The 23063-nt window shown below is 40.0% G+C and overlaps 2 protein-coding genes across 2 annotated transcripts in view; both read left to right on the forward strand.

Annotated features, from left to right (window-relative positions):
- DNAAF4 (dynein axonemal assembly factor 4) overlaps positions 1–14505 on the forward strand; it is a 44452-nt gene extending 29947 nt beyond the window's left edge. The window contains exons 7-9 of the mRNA XM_066276194.1: positions 8509–8662; positions 9750–9855; positions 12452–14505. Coding sequence (XP_066132291.1) covers positions 8509–8662; positions 9750–9855; positions 12452–12564 — 373 coding nt within the window. The 3' untranslated portion in view covers positions 12565–14505. The remainder of the gene's footprint in view (positions 1–8508; positions 8663–9749; positions 9856–12451) is intronic.
- A 5992-nt stretch (positions 14506–20497) lies between these two features.
- LOC136335228 (small ribosomal subunit protein eS12-like) lies at positions 20498–22129 on the forward strand. Its single transcript, XM_066276379.1, has 3 exons — positions 20498–20585; positions 21428–21675; positions 22073–22129. The coding sequence occupies exons 1-3, from the start codon at positions 20498–20500 to the stop codon at positions 22127–22129; spliced, it is 393 nt and encodes a 130-aa protein (XP_066132476.1).
- The last annotated feature ends 934 nt before the right edge of the window (positions 22130–23063 follow it).

Raw genomic sequence — 23063 nt, forward strand, 5'->3', positions numbered from 1 at the left:
TTTTCTTTCTTTTTTTTTTTTTTTTGAGAGACAGAAACATGGGGCTGTTCTTGTATGTACCCTGACTGGGGAATCAAACCAACAACCTCCGTACTCCAGGACAACACTTCAACCAACTGAGCTATCCTTCTAGGGCTTAATTTTTTTTTCCTTTTTTAGAGACAGAGAGAATAAGGGAGAGAGAGGAGAGGGGGAAAGGAAGCATTCATTTGTTGTTTCACTCAGTCTTGCATTCATTGGTTGTTTCCCATGTGTGCCCTGACTGGGGATCGAACCCACAACCTTGTCATTTCGGGGCAACACTCTTAACCGACTGAGCTAACCAGCCAGGGCCATGTTGGACTTTTTAAAAACTAAATTTATTGGAGTAACACTGATTAATAATATTATATAATTTTCAGGTGTACATTATAATTTGACATCTGTATACTCTATTGCATGCTTACCATCCAATGTCCAGTTTCTCTCCTGTTGGACTTTCTTTTTTTTTTTTTTTCTGTATTTTTCCGAAGCCGGAAACAGGGAGAGACAGTCAGACAGACTCCCGCATGCGCCCGACCGGGATCCACCCAGCACGCCCACCAGGGGGCGACGCTCTGCCCACCAGGGGACGATGCTCTGCCCCTCCGGGGCATCGCTCTGTTGCGACCAGAGCCACTCTAGTGCCTGGGGCAGAGGCCGAGGAGCCATCCCCAGCGCCCGGGCCATCTTTGCTCCCGTGGAGCCTCGGCTGCAGGAGGAGAAGAGAGAGACAGAGAGGAAGGAGAGGGGGAGGGGTGGAGAAGCAGATGGGTGCTTCTCCTGTGTGCCCTGGCCAGGAATCGAACCCGGGACTTCTGCACGCCAGGCCGACACTCTACCACTGAGCCAACCAGCCAGGGCCTCATGTTGGACTTTCTGATGCTGATTGTTGACCAACTGTTAATATCTTCTCCCAATACAGCATACAGTTCTACTTGCCAAATTGAATTTCTTTTTTTAATTTTTAATTTGTTTTTATTTTTATTATTTTTTTTCTTGTATTTTTTTTAAGTGAGAAGCTGTGAGACAGAGAGAGAGACTTACCACATACACCTGATTGGGATCCACCCGGGCATGCCCACTAAGTGGCGATGCTCTCCCAATTTGGGGCATTGCTCCATTGTAACCGGAACCATTCTAGCATCTGAGGCAGAGGCCATGGTTCCATCCTCAGTGCCTGGGCCAACTTTTCTCCAGTGGAGCCTTGGCTGCGGGAGGGGAAGAGAGAGATAAAGAGAAAAGAGAGGGGGAAGGGTGGAGAAGCAGATGGACACTTCTTCTGTGTGCTCTGGCCGGGAATTGAACCCAGGACATCCACACGCTGAGCCAGCACTCTAGCACTGAGCCATCCACCAGGGCTAATTTTTAAAATTTCTTTCTTTCTTTCTTTCTTTATTTATTTTTCATTTTTCTGAAGCTGGAAACAGGGAGAGACAGTCAGACAGACTCCCGCATGCGCCCGACCGGGATCCACCCGGCACGCCCACCAGGGGCGACGCTCTGCCCACCAGGGGGCGATGCTCTGCCCATCCTGGGCGTCGCCATGTTGCGACCAGAGCCACTCTAGCGCCTGGGGCAGAGGCCACAGAGCCATCCCCAGCGCCCGGGCCATCTTTGCTCCAATGGAGCCTTGGCTGCGGGAGGGGAAGAGAGAGACAGAGAGGGAAAGCGCGGCGGAGGGATGGAGAAGCAAATGGGCGCTTCTCCTGTGTGCCCTGGCCGGGAATCGAACCCGGGTCCTCCGCACGCTAGGCCGACGCCCTACCGCTGAGCCAACCGGTCTTTATTTATTGATTTCAGCGAGAGAGGAAGGGAGAGTGAGACAGGAACATTGAGTTGTTCCTGTATGGACCCTGACTGGGGACTGAACCAGAAACCCCTGAGCTTCGAAATGATGCTCTAACAAACCGAGCTATGAGGCCAGGGCTTCTTTTGGCATTTAAAAAATGTTATTTATTGATTTTAGAGAGAAAAAGAGGGGGGAGAGAGAAACATTAATTTATTTTTCCACTTATTTATGTATGCATTGGTTGATTTTTGCATGTTCTCTGACTGGGGATCAAACTGCAACCTTGGTGTATTGGGACAATGCTCTAACCAACTGAGCTACCCAGCCTGGGACAAATTGAATATTTTTGTATAGTGGTACCTTGAGATACGAATTTAATTCATTCTGTAACCGAACTCGTAAGTCAGTCAACTCATATATCAAACTGCCGATACTAGACCCGTGCGCCAACTAGCGGCAGCTTCCCGAATCATGACTTGTATCTCAGAATTTTGCTTGGATCTTGAACAAAAATATGGATCGAGTCACAGCTCATATCTTAAAAAACTCATATGTTCGTCTGTTTGTATCTCAAGGTACCACTGTAATCCTTTGGTTTGGGTCCATGCCCTGGGAATAACTATAATGGGTTCACTACCACAGTTTAATGGATGCTGGCAGAACACAGGAGACTCATGGGTCAGAGACAAAGGATTTTATTATTTAAGGCAGAGCAAGCAATGTGAGCTTCATTCATGTTGGTTCCCTTTGCCCCTCAAGTCTCACATGGCCAATTCAGAGGTGGGCCCAGATGGATGCTATGCACACAGTAAGTTTGCACTATAGCTGAGAAGACCACCCTTAAGGAATACAATTTTTTATAAGATTTCAAGCAAACCTGTCCAACTTTGCCTTGCAGAGAGATATTGTCTTTATTATACTGAGCAGCAAACAAATCTGCTCTTTGCACCAGTGGGAACACTATTTTTGTCTTTCAAGTTGTGTACTATTCCTGGCCAGGTAGCTCAGTTGGTTAGAGTGTTGTCCCAATACTCCAAAGTTGTAGGTTTAACCCCCTGTCAGGGCACATACAACAATCAACCAATGAATGCATAAATAAGTGAAACAACAAATCAGTATTTCTCTGTCTCCCTCATTTTCTCTTTCAAATCAATATGTAAGAATAAATAAAAATGATGGTTGTGTGCCATACAAACATCTTTGAAAAGATAGTCCCAAAATCTGTCAGTGGATCTGACATAAGACATGCAGAAGACCCACTGAGAACTGTCTTCCAGCAGCACCTTGTACCTGACCACTCCTAGTGCAGATCTGCCAAATCCACCTTGTTTTGCTGCATTTTTGTTTTATTTTTTTTTATTGATTGATTTGAGAGAAAGAAACAGCCAGGGCTGCTGTATTTTTTTCCCCTTCTTTAATTTAGAGAGGAAGGGGAAAGGGGAGAGAGAGAGGAAAATAGATTTTTTTTTTGTTCCACTTATTTATTCATTGGTTGATTCTTTTGTGTGCCCTGACTGGGGAATCGAACCCACAACCTATGCATATCAGGACAGTGCTCCTGAGTACCTGGCAGTGTGGGTTGCTGTATTTTTAAAACTCTGTTTATGAAAATGAGACAGTTTTTTAATGCTGCTACCTTTTGCCCGACTTAAGGAAGTTTAGATTTTACATTCTATGACTTCTTTGATGTAATTATAATTTTGTGCAGTTGCTTGTTTGTACACATATTACAGCCCATAATATTCTGTTGCAGTGTACCTATTATGGCCTGACTTGTCATTTTGTTTATATGCAGTATCCTTTTCCTCCTTCCATCATGAGTGCTAAATTGTAGTGGCTGATGTGCCTAAAGCACATATATCAGCTTTAGAAGCTCTTGAGAGATACCTAAGAGTGTTTTATACCCAGACAGGATGCTGGGAGAGACGAAGACTTTCAAAATCTCTTAAGGGGCAGGTGGGTGGTACAGTTCCTACTGACACAAAATAGAGCTATCCATGACCCCATTCCAGTTTCTAAGTCCCAGTACTTCTGATTTCTCCTTTCTTCTTCTCCTTTCTTTTCTTCTCTCAACTTTGCTTCTTCTTACTACTCTTTCTTGCCTTTTGTTGCTTCTCCCACACTCAGCTCTTATACAAAATGTTTGACCCCGTTGGCCATTGCCAGTTAAGACTGTTTCTGCCTTTACAAAGGCAAACCAATCGGTCCTCATAAAAATGAGAAGAGTTTGCAATTGTCTGTGTCTCTTAAGTACAACAAGCACTCAATATGTGTTAAATGAGTGAGTACTTTTACATAATTCTTTTCACTAGCAGTGCCTTAGTTGGAGCCTCTGAGTAGACTTAATGGTTATTAGCTTCTCTGTTTAAATTTTGTGTTCAAAGATTACTATCTTTTAGCCAAAGGTTTAATTTTTTAATTTTTCTTTTGAAATTTGACTATTTCTGAATTCAGACCATTTTTGGTTGTTTGTAGTAGTATTGAACTTTAAATAATGTAATGTTGGCCCTGGCCAGTTGGCTCAGTGGATAGAGCACTGGCCTGGCGTGTGGATGTCCTGGGTTCAATCCCCGGTCAGGGCACACATGAGAAGCGACCATCTGCTTCTTCTACCCTCCTGCTCCCCTTTTCTCTCTCTTCCCCTCTCACAGAGGCTTGATTCACCCTGGGCGCTGAGGACAGCTAGGCTGATTAGAGCATTGTCCCCAGACAGGCCCCATGGTGGATCCCACGGTGCATACAGGAGTGTGTCTCTCTATCTCCCCTCCTCTTACTTAAAAAAAAGAAAATGAAAAAAAGAATGTAATGTTCACATGGATTTATATCTTTTATTTATATATATATGAACATTAAAATTTTAATACAGGGGGTCCTCCGGTTACGACACGTTTCCATTCCTACGATAGTGAGGTCACCCAATTTTTGGTGTAAGTCGAAACACACCCTTGCCTACGTCACTTACCTATCCTAACACAGTTGTAAAGTCATAATCTAGAACATAAAAACACGAGCATGTCGCGTTACTGTGTACTCTTCCACCGCGCACAACCAATCTAGTTCGCCCACGTCGTCGGTAAGTACAACGCCAATGGCATGAGCCGAACACTCACGTCTCAGTTTTTAAAAGTTTTTATGGGAGTGAGCATCGTAAACTCAAAACATCGTGTGCTGAGACGATAATCCATGGACACCCCCATACTTCATCCCCACCTGGATAGCGCAGTTGGTTAGAGCACCATTCCAATATGCCAAGGGTGCAGGTTCGATCCTCGGTCTGGGCACATACAAGAGGTCAACCAATGAATACATACAGAAGTGGAACAACAAATTGATCTCTCTTTCTCTCTCTCTGTTTCCCAAATCAATAAAATAAAATTTAAAAAGTTTAATACTTTATAGTTCTTGCTATTGTGCATCCTACAGTGATTTTCTTAATGCTGTTCATTGTAGCTCTTCTTCCTTTAGAACCTGGGAGAATTTTTCTGATAATACTGTTGCATTATAAAACTGTAAACTTATGTTAAAGATGAAAATGGAACTGTCTTCCAAGTGCATATATTAATATAAGGTCTGTACAGATATATCGACCAATGGACTAGATAACCCAGAAGTAACTCACATACAGAGGTTGGCAAAAGGAGGTGTATAGTTGTGAGTATACAGAACACAGAGTTTATTCTTGTATTATTGTTTATAAATTATGGTATTATTTATCTGTGTTATTTGTATTAAACTTTACAGACAACTGTAAATTTTATCCCACCCCTGTATATGGTCAAATGCTTTTCAAAAAGCATTTTAAGACTATTCAGTGGAGAAGGGACAGCTTTTTCAACAAATGATGTTAGAAAAACTAGATTTCCACATGTAAAAAGAATGAAGTTCAATCCTTACCTAACTAATATCATACACAGGAGTTAACTCAAAATGGGTCAAAAACCTAAACATAAGAGCTAAAAACTACAAAATTCTTAGAAGAAAAACAGGGTGCTTTATGACATTGGATTTGGTGATATTTCTTGGATGTGACATCAAAAGCACCAGCAACAAAGTTGGAGTACATCAAAATCAAAAACTTTTGGGCCCTGGCCAGTTGGCTCAGTGGTAGAGCATCAGCTTGGTGTGTGGAAGTCCCGGGTTTGATTCCCGGCCAGGGCCCATCTGCTTCTTCACCCATCCTCCTCTTCTTTCTATCTCTCCCTTCTCCTCCTGCAGCCAAGGCTCTATTGGAGCAAAGTAGGCCAGGGTGCTGAGGATGGCTCCATGGCCTCCGCCTCAAGCACTAGAATGGCTCCCATTGCAGTGGAGCAACGGCCCAGAGGGGCTGAGCATCACCCCCTAGTGGGCATGCCTGGTGGATCCCGGTTCGGGTGCATGCGGGAGTCTGTCTGACTCTCCCCTCACGCTCCCCCGACCCCACCACTTTTAATTTCGGAAAAAAAAAATTAAAAACTTTTGTACATCAAAGACAGTATCGGCTCTGGCCTGTTGGCTCAGTGGTAGAGCATCGGCCTGGAATGCAGGAGTCCCGGGTTTGATTCCCGGCCAGGGCACACAGGAGAAGAGCCCATCTGCTTCTCTACCCCTCCCCCTTTCCTTCCTCTCTGTCTCTCTCTTCCCCTCCTGCAGCCAAGGCTCCATTGGAGCAAAGTTGGCCCGGGCGCTGGGGATGGCTCCATGGCCTCTGCCACAGGCGCTGGAATGGCTCTGGTTGCAACAGAGCGATGCCCCAAATGGGCAGAGAATCGCCCCCTGGTGGGCATGCTGGGTGGATCCCAGTCGGGCGCATGCGGGAGTCTGTCTGTCTGCCTCCCCGTTTCCAACTTCAGAAAAATACAAAAAAAAAAAAAAAAGACACTATCAACAGAGTGAAAAACAACCCCAAAGCACAGAGGTTACTGGTTCGATTCCTGGTCAGAGCACATGTGGGAACAGATCAATGTTCCTCTCTCTCTCTCTCTCTCTCGCCCTCTCTTCTTCTCTCTCTAAAATCAATAATTAGAAAAAAAACTGAAATAGAGAAAATATTTGCAAATCATATAGGTGATAAATATCCAGAATATATTTATATATGTATATAAAGAACTTCTACAACTCACCAGCAAAAGATAGTCTATCCCTATATTTATTAACATGGAAAGGTAGTCATTGTTGAAATTTTAAAAATATGTTCTAAAACAGCAACATATAGAACTGAGGAGTAAAAATAGGAAGATAGAGAAAAAGATGGAGACCAACTGAGGTGGGGAGAGATTGAAGAGAGAAACTGGTAGGTTTTTTAAGATGAAATCTTTTTTTAAGGGTAGGTACTTTTGGTCAATAAGGTGGGAAAAGAAGTTAACTGGGAGATTTCTGGGAAAGGTTTTCTTAAGGAGCATATACCAAAAGATACTGCCTTATTTTCTTTTGTGAATATTATGCCTGAATGTGGCACCTTGAATTATGCTGCCATTTGCACCCATGAAGGAAACCAGCCTTAAGATGAAGCAGTTGCATAGTGCAGTAGAATGGAGAAATGGAAGGAACCTGGGTCCTTGATAGCTTCCTTGTCGTGCTGGTTATATTGAGTATGGAGCCTTTCCCTTGGGACTTTTTTAATGTGAAATAACTTATTTCCTTACTGGCCTAAGCCAGTTTGAATTGGGGTTATGTTACTTGTGGTAAAAAACATCTTAGTTGATATGAGGCATTTCAAAAATGTACACTGTTCCCATACACTTAGCTTTTTTAGTTTGTGCAAGTTAATGTAAACTTGAGTCAGGCTTAATTTAGACATCACAGTGGTGTCATTTTACCTTTTACTCAGGATTTATTGGCTGCTTTTATGGGCCTACTTTTGATGTCATCATGTGTAATATTCTAGAACTGTAAAGTGTGGCACAATTGACAAGAGATGAATACAAAATGTTATTTATATAATACTTTTATACTTGGCATAGTGTTTTCTATTTTTCTTGTATTTATGCATTTTTCAAAATTCTGGGAATTATTCATTGAAAATTAAAGCTTAACATTTTAAATAAAATCTTTAATTATGTATGTCTGGTTTAAGAAAATTTTCAAAGATTTGAATTGAAAGAGTATGTCTATTAGGATGCTTTTGTTTACAAGTAACCAAGAAAACGCAATAAAAACTGGATTTATATTAAAAGGAATTTATGCTAAAGGCGGCTTGTATTTCAGGTGAAGCTTGATCCACAGCTTAACCATATCACCAAGGACTCAGTTTCCTTCTGCCTTTTTATTGTTTTCATAACTCCATGGCATCAGCTTTCTCCTCCCATGGTGTATAATGCTCAGCAAAAATCTGGGCTGTGTGCTTTCTTCATTAATATCCAGCAGGGGGAGTTTTTTAAAAAAATTTTTTTCCTCTAACTTTGGAAACAAAGTCACAGGCTTCATTCTGAATAGACCAGTTTAAGTCATAAGCCCATACTTGAATCACTCATTGTAGCAAGGAGGTTGGAAGTGTGTCTATTGGGCTTAAACTACGGATGTGTTCCCTTGAAAGTAGTGATGAGGTCATGCTGATTACATGCTGGTGTATGTGGAGTCAATCAATGCAGCCTACAGTCTCTGTTGTACAGGGAATAGAAAGAAGGGGTAGGCTATCCCCTTTGCCAAATAATGTTAGATATTATTTTTGTGTTTTTGTTTCAGTGTTATATTGTGGTTTTTTCCTATTTTTGTCCCATTAGCAAATTGTTTGCAACAGAAAACTATCTGGCAGCTATTCATGCCTACAATTTAGCCATAAGACTAAATAATAAGATTCCACTGTTGTATCTGAATCGGGCTGCCTGCCACCTAAAATTAAAAAACTTACACAAGGCCATCGAAGATTCTTCTAAGGTATATATATATATCTATTTATTCATATATGATACTTTAAGATTGTTATCCTCCTATTTGTTTAAATGATGACCTTACCTTGTGTGTTAAATTTAAATAATGAGGATTATTTAAATAATGAAGAATTTCAGAATCATCTTGCTTATTACATTTTTTTTTTCTGAAAAAAAAAGATTGTTTTTGCATGGACAAGGGATGGTGTCTGTTTTTCTTTCTTTCTTTCTTTCTTTCTTTCTTTCTTTCTTTCTTTCTTTCTTTTTTCAACATTGTTTCTTGAGAACTTAAGTTAGATTAGAAATCCACTATCAATTTCTACTATATTGCTATGGTATATCAGTTCAAGTTCACACAGAAATAAGTAAATTGTTGTGAGTTTGTGCTTATCCTTATTAAAATTTTGCACATATAATGCAAAGTAGAACTAAGAACATTTGGTTCCACTACCACTTGTGCAGTAAAGGTCTGTCTTAGTAGTTATTTTCCCATTTTCAGAGTAATTTAATTTACCTTAATTTTCATTAGTAATATGTCAGTATCCTCAACTGCTAGTTTTTTTTTTCCTTTCATATCAAGGTGCTGTAACTTGTTTTAAAGGAAAATCACATGCAAAATCCCTTCTGTGGCTCCTTGAGGCTGAGTATATAGTGAAAACAAAGTTTTTATACTTTGATCTTATTAAACCACTGAATATCTGACAATATTTTTATCTCATTTTTCTTTTATTTGTACAATTTTCTGCATAACAAAGATTTAATGAGTAAATGAATAAATGAATCATCTAATTAGAATATAAAAAACCCACAAATACTATTAATCGTTCTTCTAATAAAAGTAAAGCTTTAGAGGTTTCAAATGACAAACTAAATCATAACTTCAGGGGAGAGGGAACAAATCTCATATAGGAACTACTGGACAATTCCTGAAATTGTTCAACACAAATATATGCATTTAATAAATTTCTGTGCTGGCTAAGCCAAAGTTATGTGGGTGAGGGTTTGAGGCTTGTTTTAAAGTTAAGATGTTCACCATGTTTTTGTTCAAGTTTAAATTTGAAAGTTATGTCTTTTCCTTATTTTTGTTTTGTAAGGCATTAGAATTATTGACACCACCTGTTTCAGACAATGCTAATGCAAGAATGAAGGCACATGTACGACGTGGAACAGCCTTTTGTCAACTACAATTGTATATCGAAGGTAAGAAATTGATAGAAATGTTTTAAATTCCAAATTATACTCTGAAAAATATGTCATTGGAATTGTCTAAGACCATGACATTTTGGTACTCCATTATTTTATATTTTTAGCACTTAATTTATTCTTTGTAACTTACCTGACAAACAATGATTTTGAAATATTTTATTTTTCATAAGATTAGTATTTATTGCTTTATATAAATACTGTATTGAAAGCCCAAGCATTCAGTTTATATAAATTTTACAGTTATGTACCATGTCACAAAGGCAGTGAATGTATTACATTTACAAAGTCCATGTTACAGAAATTTAAAATCCTAAACACCAGTGTCACCCCAATAAATTCAATAAAATGGGAAAAGAAAAATTCTAAATATCAAAAGATACAGCTGAAGAAACAGATATAAACTTGGCATCCAGTAGATTTTGAAGTATTGTTAAAATTGGTTATTGTAGAGGGAGTTAGGTCAAGATGTGAATAAGTTTAGATCTAGAACAGTGATGTGGTATCAACTTTCCCATGAGAAGATGTGTGCTAAAGGATATAAATGAATCACTTAAGATACAATGGAAGCCCTGGCCAATTGGCTCAGTGGTAGAGCATCAACCCAGTGTGTAGAAGCCCAGGGTTCAATTCCCGGCCAGGGCACACAGGAGAAGCGCCCATCTGTTTCTCCACCCTTCCCCCTCTCTTTTCTCTCTATCTCTCTCTTCCCCTCCTGCAGCCAAGGCTCCATTGGAGCAAAGATGGCCCGGGTGCTGAGGATGGCTCCATGACCTCTGCCTCAGACACTAGAATGGCTCTGATTGCAGCAGAGCAACACCCCAGATGCGCAGAGCTTCACCCCCTGGTGGGCATGCCAGGTGAATTCCAGTCAAGCACATGCAGGAGTTTGTCTGTCTGCTGCCTTCCCCACCCTTCTCAATTCGGAAAAATACAAAAAAAAAAAAAAGAAAGCTCCAATGAAAATTTTAAAATGAGCTTCTTTGGTCACACACAAACACATGCTCAAAAAGAACTGATGTACCCTATGTATGTATGATCGTTGCTTATATTTGTAACACTGTACTAAGATTTGTAACTAAGCCTCATTGTTTAGAAGCCATAGCACTTATTTGTTATTGTTTAACATTTTTAATGCATTTAGGAACTAATTGTGGTTAGTTACTTATGTTGCCCCAAAAGCAAAATTTTGTAGTAGCCAGAGTTTTATCTTCAACATTCCTCTTCCCCCACCTCTCTCCCAGATGCCTATTTAGCTTCTCTTCATTCAAGGCCTAATGGGCGCTAGCCTTTAAAAGTTTTATTATTTCTGGCCCTGGCCGGTTGGCTCAGCGGTAGAGCGTCGGCCTAGCGTGCGGAGGGCCCGGGTTCGATTCCCGGCCAGGGCACACAAGAGAAGCGCCCATTTGCTTCTCCACCCCTCCGCAGCGCTTTCCTCTCTGTCTCTCTCTTTCCCTCCCGCAGCCAAGGCTCCATTGGAGCAAAGATGCCCGGGCGCTGGGGATGGCTCTGTGGCCTCTGCCTCAGGCGCTAGAGTGGCTCTGGTCGCAACATGGCGACGCCCAGGATGGGCAGAGCGTCGCCCCTGGTGGGCGTGCCGGGTGGATCCCGGTCGGGCGCATGCGGGAGTCTGTCTCTCCCTGTTTCCAGCTTCAGAAAAATGAAAAAAAAAAAAAGTTTTATTATTTCTGATTTTATTTGTAAACATGTTTCTGCCACTTTTAGGAGAGACTTTTCTAACCAAAGCATCAAAATTAGGTGTATATGCCCTATTTATTTTTTTTAGTGTTTTTATCTAGCTAGCTACATTAGGACAAAAAATATCAAAACAGGAATGACGCCCTGTGAAACTATCTTTACAAATTATAATAGCATCAGACCCTTTGAGCTAAAGATGATAAAATGAAGGGTTGGAGAGGTTAAGTGATTATCCTGAAATGGTATGGCAACTCCGTAGCACTGAGAAGGCAAGTTTCCTTCCTCCCAAAGAAATTCTTCCCACTGCTTTATTGGTAAAGATTTAGATTCAGTTATAGATTTTTACCAATCTGTCCACAATGCTTTCCTTCTTAACTAATTTTCTTTAAAGGAGTTCTGTAGATATAATAACTACAGACCCCCCCCACACACACACACACAAGCACACAAACTACAGTTAATGCATTATATAAAGTATGGATTGAGTCTACCAAAATTATTTTTAAAAATCTAGAATTTCTAAATAAGATGCCATTTATTTTTTTTATTGAGGTGATAAAAATATCCTTTTGTTATTGATATATGAGCTTTATTGACTCTGTTCATGCTTTAATGAGTTTAAGCTCTTAGTTTTTTTATTTTTGAATTTAAAATAACCATCTTACTAAATCCTTAATAAATGCATTATAATTAATTATTCCAAAAACCACTGAAAAATTTCTGCAGTCTGTTGGAGATACTTTCTTCTGTGAAGATAGAAATCTGATTTAAAACCTGGTACTGGTCTTGACCCATGTTCTTAGTGGTTATTTTTATTTTTAAAAAATATTTCCTAGCTAACACAAGTAAGAATTTATGGATTATTTTATTGCTCATTATTGCTATATAAATATAGGCCTACAGGACTATGAAGCTGCACTTAAGATTGATCCATCCAACAAAATTGTACAAAGTGATGCTGAGAAGATTCGAAATATAATTCAAGGAACAGAACTTAAAAAATCTTAATGATTACTAGAAGCAACTAGGTATTGTAATGGGTATTGTTTAAAGTTTTTAAAAAATGACTGGAGGCATTGGGAATCTTTGTACATATTATGGCTGATTGTGCAGAATCACTTTATTTTAGTTTCCCAGTTCTGTAGAGGGAAAAATATTGTAAATCTATAGAAAATAACATGTTTGAGTTGAATGGTTTTATAATTAAATCAAAATAAGAATAATCTATTTTAACTCTTTGCCTCTTTATATTAATACATAATTATATATTTTTGTTACTGAATTCAGCTTGCCCTTATCACTAACAAAGTATCTGTTGGTGTGGTGATTACCAGGACACTTACTGATTCATTGCTAGGAAGGTAGAATTTTAAAATAAAAGATTGTGTTTAGAAAGTATTTTTGTTTGAATTAAATATATTATTTAATTGTCTGAATGGCTGACCTTGGTATAATCAGTACTGATATTTTCATGTAGTCTCCAAGGGCACAGATCTTTATTTTGTTCTTTAATATGTATCCACCACCTGTTGTTTGAGATTAGATCAGTTCAACCTAGTAACACAGCTATTTGGAAAACCTTATTTTCAACTTAAACACTGTTTGGTGAAGATAACTTTTCTAATACCTTCAAGTATACCAGGAAAAAAAACAAAGGCAGTGAAAGGTGAAATGTTAACTTAGAATGTTATGTTATTGGCAATGGATTGCACCACCATTTGTGTTGTATCAATGTGATGATGTAAGCATTGAGCAAAAACAGTACAGCTTCCCTTTTGCATATAGTAGCTGTCACAATTCTCTGATCATATTTAGATGATATTTAGGAAAACAAAACTGGGGCAAGTTTTACTGTATTTGATCATGGGATCAAATTATCACATGAATTATAAAACAGCCTTATTCCATTTTTAGTTTTAATTTTTATTTATTTGGTTAGTTATTTTTTAGCAAGAGAGGCAGAGAGAGAGAGAGAAAGAGAGAGACAGAGACAAATGGGCACAGACAGACAGGAAGAAGAGAGATGAGAAGCATCAAAATTCTTTGTTGCAGCACCTTAGTTGTTCATTGGTTACTTTCTCATGTGTGCCTTGACCAGGGGGCTACAGCAGAGCGAGTGACCAGTGCTCAAGCCAGTGACCCTGGGTTCAAGCCAGCAACTTTGGCTTCAAGCCAGCGACCTTTGGGCTCAAGCCAGCAACCATGGGGTCATGTCTATGATCCCAAGCTCAAGCCAGCAACCCCACACTCAAGCTGATGGGCCCCTGCTCAAGCTGGCGACCTTGGGGTTTCGAACCTGGGTCCTATGCATCCCAGTCTGATGCTCTATCCACTGCACCACCGCCTGGTCAGGCATTATTTGATTATTTTTTTAATGCAATACTTTTATGTGTATCCTAGCTCATAAAAAAAAAGAGTTTTCTAGCTCAGCAGCCTCAAAACTTTTACTTCTATAAAGCAACTTTAAATTAACTTCTATAACTGTCCTGTTCAGTTATCAGAACTTCTGATGTGGCAGGATTGTTTTTTAGTATAATCAACCCCAGTTTGTTTGTATGCTTGTTTTATTTTTAAAAATAAATGTAAGCAAAATAAAAGTAGGTATTATGTGTCAAATATCAGTTTGACAGTTAACATGTTAGCCAACCTAGTTTCCTTAGGCTTTTTCTATTATCATCCCAGTTAGAAAACAAAAGATTGCCTGTTAGCTTGGAGGAGGTAGAAGGGAAAGTCTTCAATAGTTATTTATTAATATATTTGACCCTGTCCTCTAAATAAAGTCTAAATTTAAATACAACAGCTACTCATTTGTACTCTTGAAATATCTGACCTTTATTGAGCAGTTTTCTATGGTTTCCAAGGGAATTTTGTCTTTCATGGATGTGGTAGAGCTAAAATATTGATACAGACATTTCCATTTCTTTTATGATTTAAAACATTCCTCCCAAATAATAGTACTATCATTAAAGCCTATAAATAAAATATTAGAAAAAATTATTATGGTTTTTTTTCATGTGTAGTTATTTAATTGAAATTAACTTCAAAATACCAAGTGGATAATAAACTAAATGTATCTTTTATATAAATGTAATCTGGAAAGGTTTTTAATCTCCCACTACTGTGTGACAGCCATATACAAGTACATGGTGCACACATTTATTAAAGAAAGCTTTGTGATCAATTTGGTTATGAACAAATACCAAAGCCATATAAAAATATTACATGCAAAGGAAAGATCACTAGTTTACTTGTTTTTGCAATGGATGCTTTAAGGGAATAGGAAGAATTTGATTACTGTTGTAGTGGATAGCTCAAAGGAGTTTGTTTAGAGTTTGGTGAAAGAAAGTTCACTTGTACCCAGCAAGTGTGTGGAAAGAAGAAACTTTCTTCTACCCTCATGGTTCTTTTAGCTGGCCTAATAATCAAATAGATATGAGACAGATCAGCAAGAGAAGATAACTAAATTTAATGCATACATATGTATGGGAATTCCTCATACATAAGAGAGTCAGGACCCCACATGCATGAGGGGTTCAGATATAGAAAGGGGGGTTGAGGTATACAGGAGTCCTTGGGTTATGGTACAGTTCTGTTCCTACAACAGTGACATAACCCGAATTTTGGTGTAAGTCAAAACACACCCTAGCCTAAATCACTTAGCTATCCTAACACAGTTGTAAAATCATAATCTAGAACATAAAAACACAGCTAAGCCACTGAAAAAGGAAAAGGGCATAAATTACTGTACTGTGTAGTAACAGAAAAAATGACCAACAATGAGTGTAAAAAAAATCCTTCCCTTTATTCCTGTGGTTGGCTTGCACACTGGGAGGGGCATTGCAAGGTAGGAGAGAGTGACCTATTGGGAGGAGGAAGCTGGAGAGGCAGGAGAACCTGCAGAAGGTGCTGGAGATACTGGGTCAGGTGAATCAGGATTGCCTAAGGAACATGCAGGAGATGCTGGAGGTGATTCTGCCTGTACAACAGGTGTTTCATGTCAAGAAGCAGCTGATGGAGAGGGTACAGGATCTGTTGCAGGCCTCTCTACCTTCTTAAAGAACTGTTTCAGGCTAGTCGGGAAGGTTGGTGATTTCTTCTCCTCCAGAATCTGCCTGTAGCATTACAAAATATCCATAAGAGCTCTATAGACATTACTGAATCTCTCATCACTGGGGTCCTCAGCCTGAAATTTTGCCAACTCATCCTCTACCATAGAAAAGACCTTCTGCCAAATCCTTGTTAGTAAATCTCTTGGGTTCTGGGATTTTTATCTCTTCCTCTTTAATGAGCTGCTTCTCCAGCTGAATGAGGTCCTCAGCAGACAGCTCCTCTCCGTGTGATGCCAGTAGCTCTGTGACACCCATCATGATGGCTTTCCTCTTCTTTGAAGCACTACGATCTGAAGACTCTGACTTTCATTTAGGAGCCATGCATGATAAGGGCCCAAAAGTCACGAAACAAAGCAACACAAACAGAACACTTGTGCGTTTCACAGTCCAACATGGCGTAGGTAAGTGTGCTGGGGGACGCCAACTCCCTCACTCATATGCCGCCTTACTGTGTGCGCACAACCAAACTAATTTGCCCACATAGTCCTTAAGTATGACCTTAACAGCGTAAGCTGAAACACTCATGTCTCAGTTTTTTAAAGTTTTTGTTGGAGTGAGCGTCGTAAACTCGAAATGTCATATGTTGAGACTATTGTAACCCAGGGTCCCCTGTATAAGACTTCCTGAGCTAGGGATGAGGTAAGGTACCTTGAGGGCTTCAAAGAGTCATTGCAGGATGATAAGAGCAGACATTTAGTAATTAGAAAATTTCCCTGCCATCTCTGATAATCTCTCATTTTGGGCAAGGCCCTTCATTCAAGTCTTCCAGGTAGTTAAGTGAAGGGCAGAATTTCTTTTGAGCCCAAGGCTAAAGTTGCCTTTAGCTCAAAGTAATCTGCATACCACAGAGGCACATGATGGGGTCACTCCTGAACTCCCACAGCAAACCTCATCCATGTGGGAAATAACAGCAAAGACCTTTTGCTCATACCATATGGTAAAAAGGTTAGTAGGTGACCTCCCAAGAAGCCTGACAGCAGGGATGTGCTTCATTGCCTTACTGAATTGATCTGGCTCAGTCTCACTCTCAGACAAAGACTCATCAGGAGCACCGTTGAGAGCCAACCCATCTCTGGGAGTCAGAGTCACATGAACCAAGCTCTGGAGAAAACAAAACAGATTGCCTACTTACTATTAATTCAAAATCAGAAATTGACTGAGAACATTAATGGGGAGATAGTTTTCTCAACAATTCATTTTTCCTTATTAAGCAGCTGTATATGGTATATCAAATCATAAAGCTGCTTAGCAAACATGGAATTGAAACTGGAAAGGCCAGCATTTGGCTGCCTGTCACCACTCAGAAAAAAGTAGAGACAAGGATTGAATCTTTATAGGTTTTTATCCAGATGGCTGGAGATCTGAGAACACAGGGGTTATGTACCCTAAACAGCTAACATCTCATCTCAAGTCAACCTTTTTATAAGTGAAAGAAATGGTAGGAAAGGGGTTTGAAATTCAAGGGAAAGTTGCATTCCAGAGATTTTTCTAGTATTGTTAGTAATTCTTTTTTTAAAAAAATTATTGATTTTAGAGAGAAAGGAAAGATGAGAGAGAGAGAAATATTGATCTGTTGCTATATGTGCCCTGACTGGGGATCAAACCCTGCAAACTTGGGTGTATCAGAACGATGCTCCAACCAGTCAAGCTATCTGGTGAAGGCAATGTTAGCAATTCTTTCTCTGTGTCCTGGTCAGCAGGCATCCTGTTCCTGGAGGACAAAGGCTTTGCTGGCAGACCCCTGGGGTGCAAAGATGGATTGCTTGCAGCCCTGGTAATCTCATGTAGGTCCACTTAGGTATCCCAGCTCCTGGAACAAAGCTTTTTACTTGCATTAATCATTCAGCCTATTAATTATAATTAAAAGCTCCTATTACTAATGCTAAAATTTTAACTCTTGATTCCCCTTATCATTCCCCACTGTTAGTTTTAACTATCTTATTTCTATGAATTAGTTTAATCATTTTGCTGCTGAGCATGTATCTTAGAATTGGAAAGTCTCGTAGGGGGTTATTAGCTGGTCCTGAGGTCAGCTGTAGCTTAGCTTGTCTGGTTTTGCTGCTTTTCTAGGCCTGGAGGTGAAACACAATGGAGGCCTAGATGTTATCCCTAAGGGTTAATGCTTGAGCACTGTTCTCTGGCCCCTGGTTCATTCCCCTGCTAAGGGGGGGGGGTCTAACCTGTATGGTGGGGCAATATGCTAGTTGAGGAGAGGTTACTCTGGGGCCAAGGTCTTTGTTTGCCCAGTTTTGCCCACTGCTAGGCATGTGGGGCTTTCTGCCCTGGTGACAGTCTGTGCCTGGCCTATAGTCCTTGCTCTGCTCATGTCTGTTTAACTGCCTATCACAGAATGAGAACAAAAGAGAATTAGTTTGATGAATGGCATGTTTCATGAGTTCAATTCTACACTGTTGGTCAAATAAGTTTGCAAATATGATATATATGTTCGCTCGCTTATAGTTTGCATTAAGTGTGGGGGACAGGCTGTAAGCAGTCAGGGTTGTTATAGCCTAAGGCTTAGTTTTAAGACTATACTTTTCCCCACACCCTTGACTGTTGTATGATGTGGGGTGGTGCACTCTCATGAGGAATCCCATCATGCCTCAGATAAGTGACTTTGTATCAGAGACTTACTTGTTTGTGTATTGGATTAAAGGTTTTGATTTCTACACTATAAAATGGGGCAGAGGAACCCATGCTAAAGGAGAGCAGAGAAAGGCCACGTGGAGGAGAGGAGAAGCAGCCTAGATGGCGGAGTGCTGAAGGAGAAGCCAGTTTGTGCAGAATTTGTGCAGAGAGAAGGACATGGGGGACAGAGGTGAATAAGGCTGGTGAGGTAGGAACCTTTGATTCTAGGAAACTCAAATAAGTCAGTGGCTTTGGGAGCCCTGAATGGAAAGGGAAGTGTTTTCCCACTGTGTGTGTTTCTTGCCCACTGGATGCAAGCTAGGGTTAAAACTAATGGCCCACCAGTTCTTGGCTCTGTTGTTTCATTACCGTTTGTCCGAATCAAGTGCAAATCTGCACAGGCCAGGCAGCTGTGATGGTGGCCGCAGCTACTGGCTTTATATACACCAAAGGCTTTGTTGGTCAAATAAGTTTATAAATATGATATATAGGTTTGCTTGCTTATAGTTTACATTGGATGTGGCGGACAGGCTGTAAGCAGGCAGGGTTGTTATACCCTAAGGCTTAGTTTTAAGATTAAGCCTTTCCCACCCTAAGTGACTTTATATCAGAGACTTCCTTGTTTGTGTATTGAACTAAAGGTTTTTATTTCTACACTATAAAATGGGGCAGACTGGGAGCTTGCTCTCTCTCGGTTCCTGAGATTAGCATTAGAGGGGAGAGCAGAGAAAGGCCACGTGGAGGAGAGGAGAAGCAGCCAAGATGGCGGAGTGCTGGAGGAGAAGCCAGTCTGTGCAGAGAGAAGGAGATGGGGAACAGAAGTGAATAAGGCTGGTGAGGTAGAAATCTTTGATTCTAGGAAACTCAGATAAGTGAGTGGCTTTGGGAGACCTGAATGGAAAGGGAAGTGTTTTCCCACTGTGTGTGTTTCTTGCCCACTGGATGCAAGCTAGGATTAAAGCTAATGGCCCACCAGCTCTTGGCTCCGTTGTTTCATTACCATCTTTCCGAATCGAATGCGAACCTGCATGGGCCAGGCTGCTGTGATGGTGGCCGTGGCTTTACAGGCTTCTTTCCTATACAGCAGTGGTAATCAACCTGGTCCCTACCGCCCCCTAGTGGGCGTTCCAGCTTTCATGGTGAGTAGTAGTGGAGCAACCAAAGTATAAATAAAAAGATAAATTTAACTATAGTAAGTTGTTTTATAAAAATTTATTCTGCCAAACTTAGCAAAAATTCGATATAAAGTACTTGGTAAGTAATTATTATTATATGCTTTAACTTGCTGTAACTCTGCTTTATAAATTTTATAAAGTAAAGTTACTTCTCTACTTTATAAGTCACCATTACTGTGGAACCGGTAGGCGGTCAGAAAATTTTACTACTAACAGAAATACAAAAGTGGACGGTAAGTATAAAAAGGTTGACTATTCCTGCTATAAAGTTTAAGATAATTTCCTTTGTTTACAAGCTTTAATGCTTACCTCACTGTAACTATTATATACTAACAATAAAACCAAATTTATTCTTCAGGTCATAGCCAGGTTATCAATGTCTGCTTGCCATTGTCCAGTTTTTGAAAAAGAATGTTCCTTTCCAAAATATTGTAAAGGCATTTAACTGCAGGACCATCTCCCTTAAGACATTCTGTCAAGGCCTGGCGAGGTAGCTCGGTTAGTTCAAGTGTTGTCCCAATATGCCAAGATTGCAGATTCAATCCTGGTCAGGGCTCACACAAGAATCAACTAATGAATGCATAAAAGAGTAGAACAACAAATTGATATCTCTGTATATAAACCAATAAATAAAAAAAATAGGAAAAATAAAAGACATCAATGTGCTCTCCAACCAGAGAGCACGCCCACGCCTTTCCCTTCTCCTTTCTTCCCCCTCTTCTTCCCCTACAGGCATGCATCTCCTAAACTCTGAGGGTCTGCAGGAGAGTTGCAGCCAGGGGAGCAGGGGGCAGCAGCAGCTTGTCCCAGGCTAACTGCCTGAACCTGTCTCCAGGGCCCCCTTTTTTGGACTTCTCAGTGAGCAAGAGCAGCCCCATCTAGGCTCATCATAGGCCCTTTCTTGTTTCACTGTCCCCTTCAAAAAATATATATATATATATATATTCTCCCAAGGTACTCCTTTTCTATTCCTGCCACTGCCAGATCTCTTGGAGGCAAGGGCTCAACCCGTAACCTACTTTTGTGGTCATGGTCAAGGAAGGCATTGCTGTTGGAGGTGTAATGGATGTTAACAGTGCTTTACAAGAGGTGCTGAAAAATACTTTCATCCAACATGGTGTAGGGGTTTAAACTAGTTACCCCAAGATGTGCCTCTTTGTATGTAGATTATTTTGAAAGAAGAACAATTTTAGCTGCAGGCTCAGGAGAAACTTCTGCCCTCCCTTAACTACCTGAAAGAACTTGAATTTGGGGCCTGGCCATAATGGGATATTATCAGAGATAACCTCTTTTGACCTATCCACAGGGTAGGATCAAGTTCTATTTACTAAACTAAACTTCTGCTTCTTCTTCTTCTTTTTTTTTTTTTTTACAGAGACAGAGAGAGTCAGAGAGAGGGATAGATAGATAGGGACAGACAGACAGGAATGGAGAGAGATGAGAAGCATCAATCAATCAATCATCAGTTTTTTGCTGCGACACCTTAGTTGTTCATTGATTGCTTTCTCGTATGTGCCTTGATCGTGGGGCTACAGCAGACTGAGCAACCCCTTGCTTGAGCCAGCGACCTTGGGCTCAAGCTGGTGAGCTTTGCTCAAACCAGATGAGCCCACGCTCAAGCTGGCGACCTCAGGGTCTTGAACCTGTGTCCTCTGCATACCAGTCCGACGCTCTATCCACTGCACCACTGCCTGGTCAGGCTAAACATTTGCTTCTTATCATCCTGCAATGATCTTTTGAAATCCTTAAGACACCTTATCTCATTCCTGGTTCATATATCTTCATATCCTTTTTATATCTGAACCCCTCCTGCTGTGGGGTCTCTGTCTCATTATGTGAGGTTCTCATACATATATATCTATTACATTTGATTATTTTCCTCTGCTAATCTGTCTATTTCTATTTGGTATTAGACCAGCTGAAAGAAAGTTTAGGCTAAAGTTTCTCCTTCTCTAAAAGGGCCAACACTTGGACTTCCCAAAGCTGCGAAAGCCTTAGACGAGTGCCAGGTCCATCTTTGTGTACTTGCATCAACTTGTGATAAACCTGTGTATGTCAAGTTGGTGGAGGCCCTTTATGCTGAACACCAGATCTACCTAACTAACATTGATGACAAGAAATTAGAGGAAGGAGTAGGCCTCTGTAAAACTGACGGATCGTATCAAGTGGTTGATTGCAGTTGCGCAATGGTTGAGGACTATGGTAAGGTGACCAACTTTATTACAATGAAAAGGAGGACAAAAATAAATTGAAAAAAACAATATCATAAATAAAAGAAACATTTTACTCATTGCAACAATACACTATAATATGATAAATGCAGAATAAAAACATTTGTAATATTTTATATTGTAATTATGCTTACATGCCTATTAATTTTTAATAATAATGGTAAGAAAAAAGTACTCATTTAGATACAAATATATCACATCACACGCAATGGGCCGACTGCATTGATCGAATATGGACATTTACAGATTAGTCTTCCAGTATCAAAAAGGAGGACCATGTAGGAGGACACTTTTCCAGGGAGGATGAAACTTACAAAAGAAGGACTGTCCTCCTTAAAGGAGGATGATTGGTCACCTTAACTATGGCAAAAAGGGCAAAGAATCTCAAGCCAAGGATGTCATCAAGAAGTACTTCAAATACAAGAAGTGAACAAATAAAAAACTTGGCTCTTGGAAATAAAAATGATATTTCTTGAAGGAACTACTTGGACAATTTACTTTTTATTTATTGATTTAGAGAAAGAGGAAGGGAGAGAAAGAAAGACAGGAACACTGATCTGTTCCATTATGATGGGGGATCGAACCAGCAACCTCTGCACTTCAGGATGATGCTCTAAACAATAGAACTATTCAGCCAGGGCAACGTTTTACTTAAAATATACTTCATTTTAGCCTTTTTAATGACTCACAGAAACATGGGTTTGTTTAGTAAACAAAACAAACTGTTTAGTAGAGTATTTAGTATATAGGAAACTCATAGTATTTTGAGCTATTATAATTTTTTGAATATATTGATTTTAAGGGAGGGGAGAGAGAGAAGCAGAGATTTGTTGTTCCACTTATTTATGCATTGGTTGATTCTTGTATGTGTCCTGAGAGAAGACAGAACTCACAACCTTGAGATATTGGGACAATGCTCTAACTAAGTGAATGAACAACCTGGCCAAGGCACATCTTTGTACTTTCACACAATGTTTCTTCTGCTTGCCCTGAACTTTCCTTTGATTTGACTTTTCCTTCTCCAAGGTGCATCTTCTGATATCCTTGGTCTCATTTTGAGCAATTCTGCCTTTGTGTCTGAAAGACCTTTTGCATACTTGACATTGCATAAATTATCACATATTATTAATCTGCTAATCTTATTCTCCCAAAATTTTATTCCCTGAAACAATAAAAGGCTGTCTTTTATCTCTGTTCCATTTGTATAGTATAGTGTTTTTCATAAGTAGATGTTCAATAACTATTTGCTGAATGAATAACAAGCCCTCTCTTCCATGAGTCTAATAGAGGGAGCTAACATTTCCTCAGGTTCTAAGCTGTTACTTGGAATAACACAAAAGTGGGAAATTACTGGTCAGAAACTT

The sequence above is a fragment of the Saccopteryx bilineata genome, chromosome 4 (genome assembly GCF_036850765.1).
Source record: "Saccopteryx bilineata isolate mSacBil1 chromosome 4, mSacBil1_pri_phased_curated, whole genome shotgun sequence".
NCBI classification, from domain to species: Eukaryota; Metazoa; Chordata; class Mammalia; order Chiroptera; family Emballonuridae; genus Saccopteryx; species Saccopteryx bilineata.

What these genes read in the sequence shown, in the direction of transcription:
- LOC136335228 (XM_066276379.1), top strand. Translation starts at nt 20,498, where the DNA reads ATGGTCAAGGAAGGCATTGCTGTTGGAGGTGTAATGGATGTTAACAGT. An exon ending in AAATACTTTCATCCAACATG is followed by an intron (nt 20,586 to 21,427) that starts GTGTAGGGGTTT and finishes CTTCTCTAAAAG; the next exon opens with GGCCAACACTTGGACTTCCC. An exon ending in TGGTTGAGGACTATGGTAAG is followed by an intron (nt 21,676 to 22,072) that starts GTGACCAACTTT and finishes TATGGCAAAAAG; the next exon opens with GGCAAAGAATCTCAAGCCAA.